Raw genomic sequence first — 13,901 nt, forward strand, 5'->3', positions numbered from 1 at the left:
TCAACCTCATATTTAGTGTTGAATACTATGGCTACTCCTTCTTTTCCTTGACTGACATTGCCTGAATATAACATTTTGTATTTATTGCTCAGAAAGATCTCACCAGTTTTTGTCTTTTTTATTTCAGTCACTCCTATTATGTCGACTTGTACTCATCCAATTCCTCAGCTAGCTCCACTTCTTTGCCATTCAGGCTTCTTATGTTGATAGGAATGCTCCTAACATCTAAATGCTCCTAAGAAACCCTTCCCACTATCCACCATGGAGAACTACAACAAAACAGTCACCATCCCATACGTTAAAGGCACATTGGAAAAGATATCTAGAATTCTCAATAAACATCAATTACGTACTGTATTCAGACTGTGTGTCAAATTAGCAACTCTCATCCGTTCACCTAGCAGACCATGCTTTGGATACCTGTGCACACAGGTTCAACTGGAAGAAAACAAAAGTACTGCACAGAAGCTTTTACAAGTCAGGAAGATTGTTCTTAGAAGCAACAGAAGCCTTGAAACAAACTCAGAATCTCAACAAATATGGCTGTATAAATTTGCCTAAGATTTGGGAGACAGTCATCTTAAGACATAACAAGTACCTGCTTTCTCTCGTTTTTTTTTTAGATAGAGGGAGCCTAATTAGGACTTTAGTCTTTGTGTTGTTACTACAATTTTGTTAAACTAGTCTGTTTGTTACACCATGTTGTTGTAGTCTCGCGTACTGTGACAAACTGTGTTTTTGTGATCTGAAGATGCTGGTTATAACACCAGCAAAATATCAGCAATAAGCCAATAAATAATTATTTACTTATAATTCTGTGTTCTGATATATGCCATCAAAATTAAACATGAATGACGAACACATAAGCTTATAGTACTGATCTTGAACTCTAATGACGTTGAATTGGGGTGTGTTTCGGGATTTGTTCCAGTAGTTGACTTTTCGCTGTTTGCCCTGGTCCCCTGGCAAAAACAACAGGGGCCTTGTTTCACCAGGCGATGGATGGCCCAGCATGCATGAAATTTTGTCATGTTGTACCATCATTTTATATCTTGGTTTAAGCCAATAAGAAAACTATTTGGTCGGCTAAATCCCAAATTGCTAGCCCATCCTCGTTCATTCAGTATCCAGGTAGATGCCTAACAGCAACTTGGATAGGTGAGTGGGAATTGTGAATATGAGTGGTGAATGATGCCCCCTCCCCCAAAGGGTAATTTCAATAACTCACTTAAGTTGTAAATTATGTAATAGTTCATGGGTGAATTAACACGTTCGCTGCCAACTACGAGTATACTCGTAGTTCATATATGAGCTTCACAAGCCAACTACGAGTATACTCATATGTCGATTTACCGACCTCCTATGCCAAACACGAATTAACCCTTAGTATAATTACGTTAATTTGGAACCTTGGATTCTGAATAAAGCAGAGAGCATGTCTGGGGGCTTGATAGAAGCGAAATAATTTCAACTAAAATATAGTATATTATATATGTGCCTCAGAAGCCAACTACTAATATACTCGTATGTCGATTACCAACCTCCTATGCCAAGCGCGAGCTAATCCGTAGTAAACACGTAATTTGTAAATCAATTTAAAACTGATAAAATCAATAAAAATTATAAAATGAAATCAATAAAATAAAAACCAATTTATTCAAATTACGAACGATACACTTCAAAACAATTTTCCACGCACAATGGTGGTTTTTCCTGGGAAAACTGGACAATAATTACGTGTTTTGAGTCGTTTTTTCTTTCGTGTACATACTCGGCATGGCTTTGTCGGCGAATATTTTTTTCTGTAGGTGGTAAAATTTCCAAATAATGAAGATCCCGAATCCTGCTGATATTCTGTGATGCTGTAAGCTCATCCATTCCAACAAAAACTGAGATAAATTGATCTCTAAATTTTAACGCAGTCATTGCGTTTCCAGTAATTATATTATAAAATTTATGCGAATTTTGAATGTATATATTAAAAATGCGTATTGCCAGTTTCTTTGGCCATCTAACTGTCTTTCGTAAGGGGGAATAGTAAGAAAGTGTGATCAGAAAGATCGATGCCTGACATACCCAAATTATAGTCCCTAACGATATTTGGTTTAAACTGAATTTTACCATTCCGATTTTTTGCTTCAACCATTTCAAATTTGTGCATATTTGAAATGGAAAGAACTTCCCTCTTATCCTTCCATTTACAATGATGAATTCATTAAATTCATCATCGCTCATATTAGCATAAATTCATTATCAGTAAGTTTTCTTTTACTGGTCCTGGCGAAACTGAAGGTTTTTAGAGACTAGACGCAATAAGCACATTCTTCAATGCATGTAATACATGGTTGGGCGTGATACGTAGTTGGCATATGAAACAAAATTCTGTCTGATAAGCCGGCTACGAGATTACTCGTAGTGACCTTGAAGACGCAAAAGTGCTTGGCGTGCGGGAACAAACTATGCCCAAGTAGCGTGGCAGCGAACGTGTTAAGGATCTCCTCTCATTTTAATAATTTTATATTTTGTTGTATTGTTATTTATTTTTTCCATAATCTAGAAACTGTTGTAGAGATCAAACATGGAACTTTTTCAAGCCACTGTACCACTAATAAGTGGGGCAGTGGTCGCAAATGGGACAATCAAATTCATCTCCTACCTAAAAACAATCACAAACATTCATGCCCATGGCAGGATACAAACCTGCTTCCTGTTGGTTGGACAGCAGATAAGCTACCCACTCAGCCAACCATAGCTGACACTGGGGGGAATTATTTAGATCAAAAAGATTAAAACTAGTAGTCTGATCATGGAATGGAAGAAAGGTTCTCCCAGAAGCCCTCTTGGCACTGTTGCAGGGCAAAAGATAGAAGATCAAGAATCACCGAGGCTCCGACATTTTGCAGAAGACGCCATTTGTATAACACTGTGTGATCTGGGTTGCTGAGAGATAACCTCTTCAATTCATTTTGAAGGAGAAATAGTAAGTACAGATCAATGGGTTTGGAAGAGAGGAGCATTAGTATTCTGGTTGGTAGCTGACTGATTTACTTGAGATCAGTACTTACAGCAGCAGCAGCTGGATTTGAATCCCATCTGGTAACCATAACAAGAACTAATTAGCCAGTCTTATATATATGGAGCTCGTAGGTTTTCCCCTACTGAAAATTTTGTCTGTACTCAAAAATCTCTCCGCAAAACAAATCCTTATGAGAAACATAGAAGAATATGTGGATTTGAACAACAACCCTATAACTATAAAAAGGACTTAAAAAACAACAATAATGTATTTAGTTTGTTTTTTAAAAGAAACAAGCTGGAATATTACAAATGAGTAATAATCATGGATTACTTACATAAATATATTTGGAAACCTCATTAGCCAAGGGGATAGCACTTTCACTTTCCAACCAGTAGGGCTTGGCTTCAAATCCCACTACAGGCATGGAGGCTTATGAATGCAATTAGGTGGTAGATACATTTCAATGCCTGGTGATGAATTGCATCTACCACATAAGATGACTGCCACCACTCCAATAAGACCAGACTGAAGTGGCATGAAAAGGTTCCATATTTGATCTCTAGAGCAGGATTTCCAGATTAACCCTTAGCCCACCCGCAGTACTACTGTACAATAGGTTTACAACCTTTTCTGAGTGTGTCATAACAGGCCATTGATCTAACAGGTAAAAAAGACGAAATGGGATTACAAAAGATAATATAATCTATTATTTATTGTAGAATTTAATAAAGATAATCTGTTTTCATATTGACCAAAAATGTTTTTAATATAATTTTTTCCTTATTTATTACTGTATTACAGCTAACATAAATTAAAACTAATTAAATTAATAAAATAAACTTTATTAGTACATATCAGAAATACTGCATTGCATGCTTCCTGTGATCTTTCACTAGAAAGACAGAATTTTGAGTGACTTAGATATCAAGAAGTCTTCTGTTCTTGCTTTCCAATTATACTCTAATATTGTGCCCCTCAGTCTCCAAAAGTTAGATAGGGCTAAAGCATTCATGGCAGCTCCCTTTGGGGAATAAAAGGCATTAGCAGATTTATTTATATTTTCTGTATTTATTGTGCTCTTTCACACATAGCTGGTAAACAACAAATTACATGATAACCACGGTAATAAGTTTAATGAAAGGACAGATATTTCATACTGAAAATAATAGCATATCACAAGTGTTTAGAAACAAGCAAACCAAAGAACAGGAATATAAGGTATATACAATCAGTCTACTGGTAAAACGGTTGCCACAAGCTAGAAATGAATATATTAATAAATAATATTAAAACTAAATTAAATAATATTAAATAGTATGAATGAGAACAAGAACACGTGACATTGTCCAGTATTGTTCAACGTCAATAACATTATATATCTGCATTCTGTTATTTGAGTTTTATGAATAGCCAGACAGTTATGATTTGTATTTATTAATTCTCTTGTTTAAACTTTAAGTTATACTATTTACCCCCTGAAGATGTAAATCCTACGATTTACGAAACTTGTCGGGAACTATTATTTCAGTGTTTTATATAACTGAATAATAAAAAAATGTAGTGTAATCACCGAAATATATCTTTTGAACCAATTAGCCACAGAAGTCTACGCCTGCAATATTAAAACTATTTTTGATGTTTACATAAACAAAAATAAACATGTAAACATCAAAAATTTTAATATTATTAAAAAACTATTTTTAATAATATTAAAAATAATTTTAATATTATAATTAATATATTAATTTCTAGCTCGCAACAAGTGTTTTAACTGATAAACTGATTGTTGTATATACCCTGTATCCCTGTTTTTTTATTTGTTTGTTTCTACATACTGATGATATACTGTTATTTTCAGTATGAAATATGTGTACTTTCATTAAAGTTATTACTATGGTTATCATGTAATTTGTTGTTTATAGTTAAGCCACAAATACTTTTAAAGATTAGACACTTAGCTGGTATCTACTTAAGAGAATAAAAGCAACTGATATTCAACCAACTGAGAGAGAGAGAGAAAGGGGAGGGTCTACCATATAACTACTGAACCAGTGCCTGAACTACAGAATCTCACCTTAATCCTCTCTAAAATAACAAACTGTTTCACCAACTCAAGCGTCCATATATTTGCCTTTTATTAGTCCATTTGATAAAGGTTTCACTGGCCTGACAGCTGTTTCGAACTGGTTGGTTCTCTTCAGAGATCAGGCAGAAACCTTAAGAGAGCAAAAACTCTTGTTCAGTACTAAGGAAATTGAAATGTCAGAGAAATATATTTTTTATATGTTAACTCTTGGTCGGTGCATAAAAGTGATTATTAAAAGAAAGAGCCAAAAGGCTTTAGTTCGGCGACGTAAAGTTACACAGACAAAGTAAGTACTAAAGGTTATACTAAAAAAAAAATTCTTTTGATATTTAGTTCAACTTTATAGTCTTAAATAACACACACAGATCTCATACAGCCTTTAGTACTTAATTTTGCACTGCAAATCGCTTATGCATACAGTATTATCACAAATTTTAGGTATTAAAATACAGAAACTACATCATCAGTAACTAAACGCAAGAAAAAATATATTTTTGTCTGTCTTTTATAAAATCCTCTTCTAAAATAACTCAAAATTTTCACTTAGTCATTTGTTCACTTATGCCTGATGATGGTAATCCTTTTCAAGTATTTTAAGAAAACCTTTTAAATATTCTATATGTCTTTCTTTTGATAAGCACTTAAAAAAAAAAAAAAAAAGAAGCATACATGTTGTAGAATCAGTTCAACTTTCATTCTTTTTTAACCTTCAAATCTTGCTCATACTCTGTTCACTGGAAGGGGGGGGGGGGGAATGTATGCAAATTTCCTACATGTGATGCTTCTTTGACAAGGGTATTCAAAACACCGTTATGGTTTTCTATTATCCAAGGTGATGATGATGAAAGAATACAAAAACATACTACTGAATGACTTGCAATTAACCGTATACACATGGAAAGTGATGAATATCCTCAAATACTTAATCCCTATTTTCTACACAAAGATAATTGCCAACATATATGTTGGCAATTTTCATATGCACATACATATGATAGCTATGATCCTTGTAATCTCAGAAATGAGAGAGAGAGTAATATGAGTATAATTTAAGTGTAATATGCCAATCTCTTTGCGTTATTTTCAAGCCTACCTAAAGTTAGGTTTTACAATATATTGAGATAAAGTAAGGTGGGAAAAAAAATCTGAATATTCTAGCTTCTGTACTGTAGTTATTACTATTATTACGGGCAACTCCAGGGAGTCATTAGACTCATCGAGGGAGGCCCCAAATCATATTCATCACAACTATTCAACATTCATACAGTATCTATCATACCTCGCCTTAAACTCATTCACTGTCACAGCATCCACCACAGACTCAGGGAGCGCATTCCACTCATTCACTACTCTAAAAGTAAAGAATCCAGCTCTAACACCTTTACTAACCACACTTTTGCCCAGTTTCCATGGATGTCCCCTAGTCCTTCCACAACCAGCCCTGTTCTCAAAAATATCTTCTGAATTAATTTTATAGAAACCATTCAGTAATTTGAATGTCTCAGTCATATCTCCCCTCCTCTGCCTATCAACCAATTTTTGCAACCCACAAATCCTCAACCTGTTCTCATAAGGTTCATTCCACAGACCTGCTATCATCTTGGTCACTCGCCTCTGTATCCTCTCCACCTCCTCCCCATCAAGAAGAAACCTAGGTGACCAAATCTGAGCACAGTAGTCGAGATGAAGTTTTATCAAGGCTCGATACAGAGGAACAATAACCTGCTTGTCTCTGCTTATCAATGTATTCTTCAGCAACCAAGTGATTTGATGAGCTGATTTGGCCACTTTTGCAATGTGTCCCCTAAATTTCAATTCCTTATCCACCAACACTCCTATATCTTGTGCCTCATCAATTTCCTGGAGCACAGTTCCACCAATGCAGTAAACTGCCGCCAATCTTTTCACCCCAAAATGCATAACCTTACATTTTGCCACATTAAATTGACATCCATTCTCCTTAGCCCAGCCCTCCAATCTATCCAAATCATCCTGCAAAATTTTGACATCATCTGCATTCACTATTACCCTACCCAACTTCGCATCATCCGCAAACAAATTAACTGTTCCTCTCAGATCCTTTCCTATATCATTAATGAACAAATTAAACAGCAGTGGTCCAAGAACAGATCCTTGTGGCACACCACTAGTCACAGGCCGTCTTGTGGACTCTACTCCTGAGTAAACCACTCTCTGATATCTCTCCATCAACCACCCTCCTATCCATCTCACCAACTCTATGTCCATTCCCATATGCTGCAATTTACTGATTAGAATTCCATGTGGTATCCTGTCAAAGGCCTTAGCAAGGTCCAGTAGAATCACTGTAAACCCATTACCCTTATCCAGTTCAGCCGTCACTGTGTTATAATACGTGAGCAAGTTACCAAGGCATGACCTACCCTTCACAAAACCATGCTGTCCCCGATACAGTATCCCATTTTCTTCTATCCAATCTTGTATTTTCCTCGACTATTTTCTCTAAGACCTTGATAATGATTCCTGTTATGCTGATTGGCCGGTAATTTTCAACAGCAGCCTTGGAACCACCTTTGTGCAGCGGAACTAATTTCCCCTCTTTCCACCCCCTTGGGGGTGGAAAGAGGGGAAAATAGTTCCTCTGCACAAAGCTTCACGTACGACACGAGCTGGTATACCATCCAATTCCACAGATGTAATGACATTGAGGTTCTGTAATAGACTAGTTACCTCTACTTCATTCATCACAATTCCAGTATAAGCTGTTGGTTCTTCCATTCCTGCAAAGTCACCACCTGGATGATATACTCTTGCAAAGTGCTCGAAGTTATCACCAAGAATATAAACACACACAAACACACATTAACTAAAAGTGACTGTAGTTTAGACTACATAAATACACTCACAGACAGAGTAGATTTTGTTAACTGCAGACTGGACAAAACAGAATATTTTTTATTTAATAAAAAATAAATATTTAAAAAATGTTTTTAACTTTAAGAAAACACAGATGCAGCACAACTGTTCACTTTATAGAATTTGTACTGACTCATGGTGACATTAAAGGGATAAAAAATGGGATGGGGGGGTATTGGGTAAGTATATTTGCGTGTGGTAAGTAGGATTTTGCATAATTTGTCAAGTACAGTACTGGTCATTTCCATATATGGTCAACTCCATTAGATGACTTTCATTGGCTCCCACAGCCACCTTCACATATATAAATTTAAGTGTTATTAACAGCCAGACAAAGACAATAAAACTATTCACTGTGCAGCAAATTCCTGTGGATGAACTTAAAAACATTAGTAATAACACTAATAATGATAATGAATCCCTAAATAATGTCTAATCAGCTCTCTATGTACCATATGCATATCACAGAAATGACAGAAATTAAAATTGCATCACTAGAATTCTAGTATGAAAGAAAATTTAAGGAATCACTACATGCTGATACTATAGCTATGATATTCAACAATAAACCAAAAGATTAGACAAACGACCCAGGAATTACAGAAAGCTGAGAGGTGTTTAAAGGAACAAGGAGAACAAGAAAATTAAGCAGTAAAATAAGAAATAATAAAGCACAGAATCAAGTAACTTACTGCATAACAAAAATCAGGTAAGTAAAGCTGATTATAAAAAAAGAAGGATGTTGTTGGTATGATGACTCTATCATAAAACATGCCACTGATAACTGGGTTATAACTGGAAATTTTCCTGAAACAAAAATTAAAAATATAGCATTTGCAATTGATAAACAGAAAAGCAAAGCAAAAGAGATCATAATTTTGAGTGCAAATGACTTAACTAGTGATAAGTTCAGTATGAGAGAGAGGTTATGAAAGGATTGTTGGAAGAAGTGAGAGTGAAAAAGTGAATATCATAAAGTACATTACTTACATGAAGAAGGACTATGATGACAAACAATTCGATGCATAGGCTGTGTGGAATAAGTTTGAAGGAAGAAAGGATTTGTACAAGAGAGACAGCCTACACTCAAATGAGTTTGGTATCAGGAGTCTTGAGAAATTATTACTTGCTATGAGATCTAACACAGAGAATCAGGAAAACTAGATTATGATGGGAGGAATGGTAAAAATCTGTGTGTAAGAGCAACAATGTTATGCAATTGTTTTAATGATGGAATGTGCAATATCATGAAAATGATTATGAGGAGAGAAAGATTTTGTGTTTGTTCAGTTCAGACTTATCAAGCATGTGCAAGGATGTCTGCATGAGTAAGGCACTAAATATGAACACAAATCTGCAAGTTATCCAACTGTATCATGCAGATCTTATTATGTCTGTGCACGAATGCTAGAAGTATAAGAAACAAAGGAGGAGGGTAGAATTTCTTGCATTGATGAATGTGATGGGATTTCATTTTAGGCATTAGTGTGATTGGGCTGTCAGATACACACACACATACTAACAGGTATTGAGTGTAAATGATACAGTATTTCTAGGAAGGATACACAGGATAGGAGGGAATGTGCTGCTAATGATAATGGATGATTTGAATCTAGTTCAAGTTGAGGTCTATGACAGCAGTAATAGTAAGTTATCCATGTGGCAGTCAGTTTGAAGCCATCTGGTGTGAGATTGAGTCTAACAAGATCAAATACATAATGGGGTGCTGTTCCAGACCTAATGGATCAGTTGCCAGACAACTTCCTCAAGCAGCATATGATAGAAATAACTCAAGGTCAAAGAGTCTTAGAACTGATTATAGACTTCAGTAAAAGACATAACTATTCTGCCTATAGTTGGTGACAGTGATCACGTGGTAATGACTTGCGAAGTGACTAAGTTTATGAATGTTCCACTCAGAAAAGGCTATATATGCTGAACTACAAAGCAAGAAATTATAACTAAATGAGGACTATGCTGGACTCTGTGCTATGGTATCAGTTGTTGGATGGGAAGGATATTGATAGTACATGGGAACTGTTTAAACAATACTTGAATAATGCAATACTAATGTGTTCCTAGAATTCAAAGAATGAATAGGGTAGGAATGAAATGAATATAATCATGTAAAGCAAGATCCGTAAAACAAAGATGATGTGGAAGGAATACTGTGTCCATAAGGATGATGTCAGTTATAAAAATTATAAGGTGCAGGCCAAAAGAGTTATAACTATTGTATGGAAAGCAAAGTCTGAGTACGAAGAAGGAGTGAATAAGAAAGGATAACTCTATTTAATGCAGGTGATGTGCAAAAGAGATTGCTGAACTAATGAGTGTCCATTTTGCTAAAGCTATCAACCTATTGAATGTGACATTGAACTCACTGCTACCTCTTCACAGGATGAAGAAACTGAAATGTATGAAGAGGTACTAGAGCTGTTGCACAAACTCAATACGAATTTGGCAACAGCAACTGATGGGATATTAGCATGAATGCTAAAAGAGTGTTTAGCTGAACTAGCGACAGCTTATATTATATAAACTTTGACCAGGCTATATAATTGAGTTTTAGAACAGGGAAGATTCCACAGGAATGTAAAGAATGTATGGTAATTCCATTGCATAAGGATGGTACAAAGGCTGTATAACAAACTATTGCCTTCTGAGTATATCTGGAGTGGTGGTGAATATTTTGGAAAAGTTTGTTTGGGCTAGCATACAAAAATAGTTTGGGAGAGAATCTATACTTTGTAATGAACAACATGAGTTTACCAGAGAAGGCCATTTTCAGCAACTTGCTAACATTCTACAACAAAGTTACCATTGGGTTAGGTAAGGGAAAATGGATACACCATGAACTTTTGGACTTTGTTAAGGCTTTTGACCAAATACACCATAGAAGATTGTTGCATAAACTGGAGAACATGGGATTGCATTATAAAAATAAGAGGATGACTGACAGATATCAGAAAGTGGTATATGTGTGATGAGAGTGTAGAAGATTTAGAGTAACCAGTGGTGTACAAATTTGATCAATCCATGGTCCACTGTTATTCAATCTTTACATTAATGACACTGGGAAAGATTTGACAGGTGACATACAGCTATTTGCTGATGATGCAAAGATAAACAGGGTAATCAGGAATATTGGCTGATATGAAATAATTGCAGAATGATTTGAATAGGTGGGAATTGTGGGCATGTGAAAACGGCTGCCAACTGTTAGTAAATCATAATAAAGTAGAGTAAATACGATGGTGGTCTGAAAAGTTCTCGGCCTAACAATGATAAAACAAATTTATAATTTCAAAATTATTTTTATTTTTCAACATAATCTCCCTTAAGACTAATACATTTATCAGCGATGCTCCAGCACCATTATGTCATCCCTGTAGTGGTTCTCAGTAAGATTTGCAAAATACCACTCTACAGCTGCAATCACTTCTTGATTCGAAGAAAAACACTGACCAGCGAGGAAGAGTTTCAGTCTTGGGAAGAGACAGAAGTCAGAGGGAGCCAATCTGGGGAATAGGGTGGATGTTCCAAAAATTCATAGTGCAGATCCCTTAATTTTCCCATTGCCAAAACACCTTTGTGGGCAGGTGCATTGTCCTGATGAAAGATGATTTTTTTCTTTTGCAAACCAGGTCTTTTCTCACAAATTTTTTCATCTAGCCTGGTTAAACAATCAGAATAATATTCCCTGGTTATTGTTTTACCCTTTTCAAGATAATTAATAAACCAAATACCTTCAGCATCCTAAAACACCAATGCCATGACCTTTCCTGCTGATGGAACCGACTTTCCCTTCTTTGGCGCTGAACAACCAGTTTCTGTCCACTTTTTTGATGGCTGTTTAGATTCTGGTGTGTAATGGTGAATCCAAGTCTCATCCATAGTAATAAATCGATGCACAAAACCAGTTTTATTCTTGTTAAAATGCTCCAAGCACTGTTCAGAGATTTTCATGTGAATGCGTTTTTGATCTGCTGTGAGCAAGTGCAGGCACCCATCTTGCACAAAGCTTTTTCATTTGCAGTTCTTCATGCAAAATATATCCTACATGTTCTTTTGAAATGTCTATATTCTCAGCAATTTCATGCATTTTGACTCACCGGTCATCCAAAACCATATTGTGCACTTGATCAATGATTTTTGGTGTTGTTACACTTTTTGGACATCCTTCATGTGGATCATCTTCAAGGCTGGTACGGCCAAGTTTAAACTTGGCATCCCATTTCTTAATTGTCAAAAATGAAGGAGAAGAGTGCCCATAAACTTTTATGAACTTCAAATGAATTTCTTTTGGCGTTAAAGCTTTTTTTACAAAGAATTTTATAACCGCAGGATATTCAATTTTATCCATTTCAAGGGATACAGACAACACTTTTGCTTCAGACAGCTGTATAAAACTACTTGATAGAATGACCTGCAATTTCACATGGATGCTTATGACAGATGTACCAGCTTAGAAAAAAAAAAATCTTGCCGATAGTGTTGCCATCTATGGTCGAGGCCAAGAACTTTTCAGACCACCCTCATAATTTCAATGTTAGTCAATGAACAGTCAGGCACTTGGGTGTGATTAGATATCCAATGTCATTATTATATTGGTGGCATTATGAAAGTGTTTGGTGTTTTGGTAGATGAGAAGTTGAAGTTCAAGGGTCATATAGCAAAGATTGCAAACACAACTCAGAGGACAATTGAAAATCTAAAATGATCACGGACATGTAAAAATAAGTCATTTTGCCCGTTAGTAAGGTCTTGATAAGACCTTATTTGGAGTACTGTGTGCAGGTGTGGTCTCCTGGTTTCCATGGTGATTCTGATATAGTGGAGAGAGTGCAAAGGAGAGTGGTAAAAATTATATTAGGTTTGTGGAATACAGATTAAAAATTTGTCGACTGAAAACATTTTTATAGAGGAGCGATATGACTGAGACTGAAAATTTTCTGTAAGGGTCATAAGGATATTAGTAGATGAAAATTTTCATTTTATGGAGGGTGGGGAAAGGATGAGAGGGCATCCTTGGAAGTTGAGAATGAATGGTGTCAAGAAGGGTGTGATTTTTCACGTATAGAGCGGTGACTGATTGCCACTGGAGGCTGTAAGTGCAGTTAGTGTGAATGAATTCAAGAAGAGGTATGACAGCTGGTGTGGGTAATATGTGGTCTCTCTTAATAATAAATATTATTAAGTAGTATCATGGTATATCCATCCACCTTATTCAATTCTACTGTCACTCTATTACAAAACATGAGCAGATTGTTCATACCAGGCATACCTTTAACAACATCATGCCATTATCTTGCTTTCCTTTTAGTCATTAGGAATCTTGCATATTCTGAGACACAAGATGAACAACCTGGTCAAAGGGCAATACCAGCTGTCTGGCACATTCTTTCAACATCACTGATGTTATCTCATCCAATCCAACTGCTGTGTCTGAGTCAAACCCTTGTAACAGCTTTAATACTTTGTTTTTTCATCCAGTTTGACCCAGTATATCCAGAGAACTAACAGATCTGCCAGAATATACACCTAATTAAACTGATCACCTAACAACTTACTTATTTTTTGTGCATCTGACAATTTTCTGCCATCACATTCACCAAGATTATTCTTCCATGAGAGATAAAATTCTTTTAATTTCCTTTGGCCTGTTTGGCTGACTTCTTTACATAATCCGATTTCACCTTTCTCCCCATAGTTATCAATCTCTTAGCCTGCTTTTTTATAGCACTCCAGTCTCGTCATCATTCTTCTTATCATGATATCAGATTTATAATATCCTCCTTTTATGTAGCTATTGCTTTCAAAGTGTTATTCATCTTTTCAATTCCCATGTATTTAATTCTCCTAACTCTGGATATGTAATCATACACAGCTTCCTTTATG

General features: G+C 35.7%; 2 protein-coding genes across 4 annotated transcripts in view; one reads left to right on the forward strand and one right to left on the reverse strand.

Annotated features, from left to right (window-relative positions):
- Window positions 1-771, forward strand: part of LOC150092489 (uncharacterized) — a 171,452-nt gene extending 170,681 nt beyond the window's left edge. Inside the window, exon 4 of the mRNA XM_090414775.1 lies at window positions 128-771. Within this exon, the coding sequence (XP_090270901.1) occupies window positions 128-207 (80 nt within the window). The 3' untranslated portion in view covers window positions 208-771. The remainder of the gene's footprint in view (window positions 1-127) is intronic.
- LOC150092490 (uncharacterized) overlaps window positions 1-13,901 on the reverse strand; it is a 376,973-nt gene that overhangs the window by 13,078 nt on the left and 349,994 nt on the right. The gene's annotated exons all lie outside the window — the stretch shown is intronic.

Source organism: Typopeltis vanoorti, chromosome 25, assembly GCF_054136105.1.
Source record: "Typopeltis vanoorti isolate ZY-2024b chromosome 25, IOZ_Tvanoo_1.0, whole genome shotgun sequence".
Lineage (NCBI taxonomy): Eukaryota > Metazoa > Arthropoda > Arachnida > Uropygi > Thelyphonidae > Typopeltis > Typopeltis vanoorti.